The 2,665-nt window shown below is 34.0% G+C and overlaps 1 protein-coding gene across 1 annotated transcript in view; it reads right to left on the minus strand.

Moving 5' to 3' along the window:
- Positions 1-319, minus strand: part of LOC101508817 (NDR1/HIN1-like protein 2) — a 910-nt gene extending 591 nt beyond the window's left edge. The window contains exon 1 of the mRNA XM_073363433.1: positions 11-319. Within this exon, the coding sequence (XP_073219534.1) occupies positions 11-319 (309 nt within the window). The remainder of the gene's footprint in view (positions 1-10) is intronic.
- Between the last annotated feature and the right edge of the window lie 2,346 nt (positions 320-2,665).

Genomic DNA, 2,665 nt, shown 5'->3' on the forward strand with positions numbered 1-2,665 from the left:
AAAGAGTGAGGTCAAACTCGTCGGAGGTGAGTTTGAGTGAGTTGACGGAAAAGGAAGGACGTTGGGGATGGTAGAGGAGGTAGACGGCGGTGCCGGCGAGGCCAAGGACGAGGAGGATGAAGATCAGTATTAGAATAAGCCAAAAACAAATGGTGCAACACCAATTACGGTTGTTGCTACGATGTCGGTGGTGGCTTTGAGCACGGTAGGTCGGACGAATGGTCCCATAGAGTTGCGGTTTTGTCGCCGGGAACGACGGGGCAGTGCCGTTGGTGGTGGACTTGGGTGGTGGAGGGTAGATTTGGTTTTTGTCTGTCATTTTATGTTTTAATATTAAGTGTGAATTAATTAATTAATGAAAATTATGAGAGAGTGAAGATTGAAGAGGATTAACTTTGGTTATAGAAAAAAGAAAGAGAAAAGTTAGAGTGGTAGATTATTAGGAAGGAGGGAAGAGGTGTTTGTTTGATATAGATTATTGGGTAGCCATTTCATGATCATGATGTTAAGTGCTACCATATACTATACTCTTCTTCTTATGTGATATATGAACCCTCTTAAACTATAGTTAAAGTTAGGTATAACTGAATTCACAAGCCAATACTCATTTATCATACTCTACAAAACATTTTCTATTTATCAGACGGCCAATAATATTTGTGAGGCTTCCTCATTAGACCATAGTCTATGATAATTAGGGTGTTACCTATTCATTGCTGAATCTAGAAAGAAGAAGAAAAAAAGCCAAATTAATAAGATTATCCCATAAGGTCAGCAGTCCCATTGAAAATCAGTTTAGTTGTAAGTTGATAATCAGTTGCAACCACAACTTCCTTTAGAATCATATTAACAAACTAAAATATCACAATGAAAATCATATTAGAAGTAAAAAGCCGGCAAATGGCAATTATTTATTCATTACCTTAATTCATATTTTTTTGTTACCGATATTGATTTCGTACCTTCCATTACTTATTTTTATTTTCTACCTTTTCAATTTTTTTCAATTTTTTTCTCAATAACTTAATTGAACTTTTTTCCTATTTATCTGACTCCTAACTTTTTTTTTTTCTAATTAAAACACACCAAATTGATCTGCAATGTGAAGTTTCTTAAGTTTTTAATAAGTGTTCTTAGAGTAATTTTAAGTTTTCAACTAATAAACCAATTAAACAAGTGTTTGGATATGCGGCACCAGACATTCACATTCACATAAAAGTTACACATATTGTAGATTAATGTCATTAGGATGCAGAAAAATAAAGTCACGTGCCAATTCAAACATGTCATAAGTAAATTAGGTTTAATTATTCAACTATATTTAACAATTTGGGTTTGCAAAATAAAAAAGAAAATTAAGTTTGATCGAATATTCTAGACCAATTTTGTTTTTAATTAAAATTACTATATACTAGTAACTAAGTTGTATCATATATGAATGCTAATGTAACACAGTAACAATAAAATACGAAGGAAGTTGTTGAGTCTATTTCAGTTGTTTCAATTAAAAATTAATGAGGCGGCACTTCTCATGCCTTTTTGTGCAAAGTTGCAAATGTCGCATCATTAACAATGGTGATAATTTTTTTTTCTGAAACAATTAATATTTTGAATTATACTGAGCAATGACGTTTAGGAGCAAAATTATTTGTGCATGTGTAATAGAAATAGAGTATATTGAATTAAGAGAAGAAGAATTATTTGAATTGAAAAACCTAATTTTGGGAATATGACCCAAGACTTACATATATACTAATAGAACTAAAACTAACAAACTTTAACTTAATTATGTTACTAAGGCTAACTTATATTTAATACTTCCCCTCAAGCTGGACGATGCACATCAAATAGACCAAGCTTGGACAATAGTTGCATGAAAGCTGGTTTCAGCAAAGGCTTCGTTAACAAGTCTGCTATTTGAGCGGCAGACGATATAAGGAATAACTTTATGATGCCAAGACCAATTTTCTCACGAACGATATGACAATCAATTTCTATATGTTTGGTTCGTTCATCAAATATTGGGTTGTGAGCCAAGTAAATTGCTAACTGGTTGTCACAGTAAACAGACGTTGGTTTGCTGAAAGTAATGTGAAGATCTTTGAAGAGGTAGTGCAACCATTGTATTTCACAGGTTAGGTTGGCAAGGGCGCGATATTTAGCCTCAGAACTGGACCTTGAAACAACGAACTGTTTATTTGATTTCCAAGAGATTAAAGATGAGCCTAAGAAGACAACATAGCCTGTGACAGATTTCCTAGTGTTTGGACATGTAGCCCAATCAGAGTCTGCAAAACCAGAAAGACATAGATCAGTGGAAGAAGAATAAAATAATCCATTTGCAGGACATGATTTTAAATACTGTAGGATGCGAGTTGCAGCTTGATAATGGACAAGTCGAGGTTGAGAGACATGTTAACTCAACTGCTGAACAGCAAATGCTATGTCAGGTCGACTTGTAGTAAGATAAATAAGTCTCCCAATGAGTCTCCTAAATTGAGTAATATCTTCATAGAAAGGAGAATCAGTACAATATAATTTCAGAGAAGAATCATAAGGAGTATTAGACGGTTTGGTGGCTAGATGGCCAGTTTCATCTAATAATTCTAGTGTATATTTGCGTTGGTTAATAACAATACCATTTGGTGATCTATAATGCCAAGGA

The sequence above is a fragment of the Cicer arietinum genome, chromosome 7 (assembly GCF_000331145.2).
Source record: "Cicer arietinum cultivar CDC Frontier isolate Library 1 chromosome 7, Cicar.CDCFrontier_v2.0, whole genome shotgun sequence".
Taxonomy (NCBI): Eukaryota; Viridiplantae; Streptophyta; class Magnoliopsida; order Fabales; family Fabaceae; genus Cicer; species Cicer arietinum.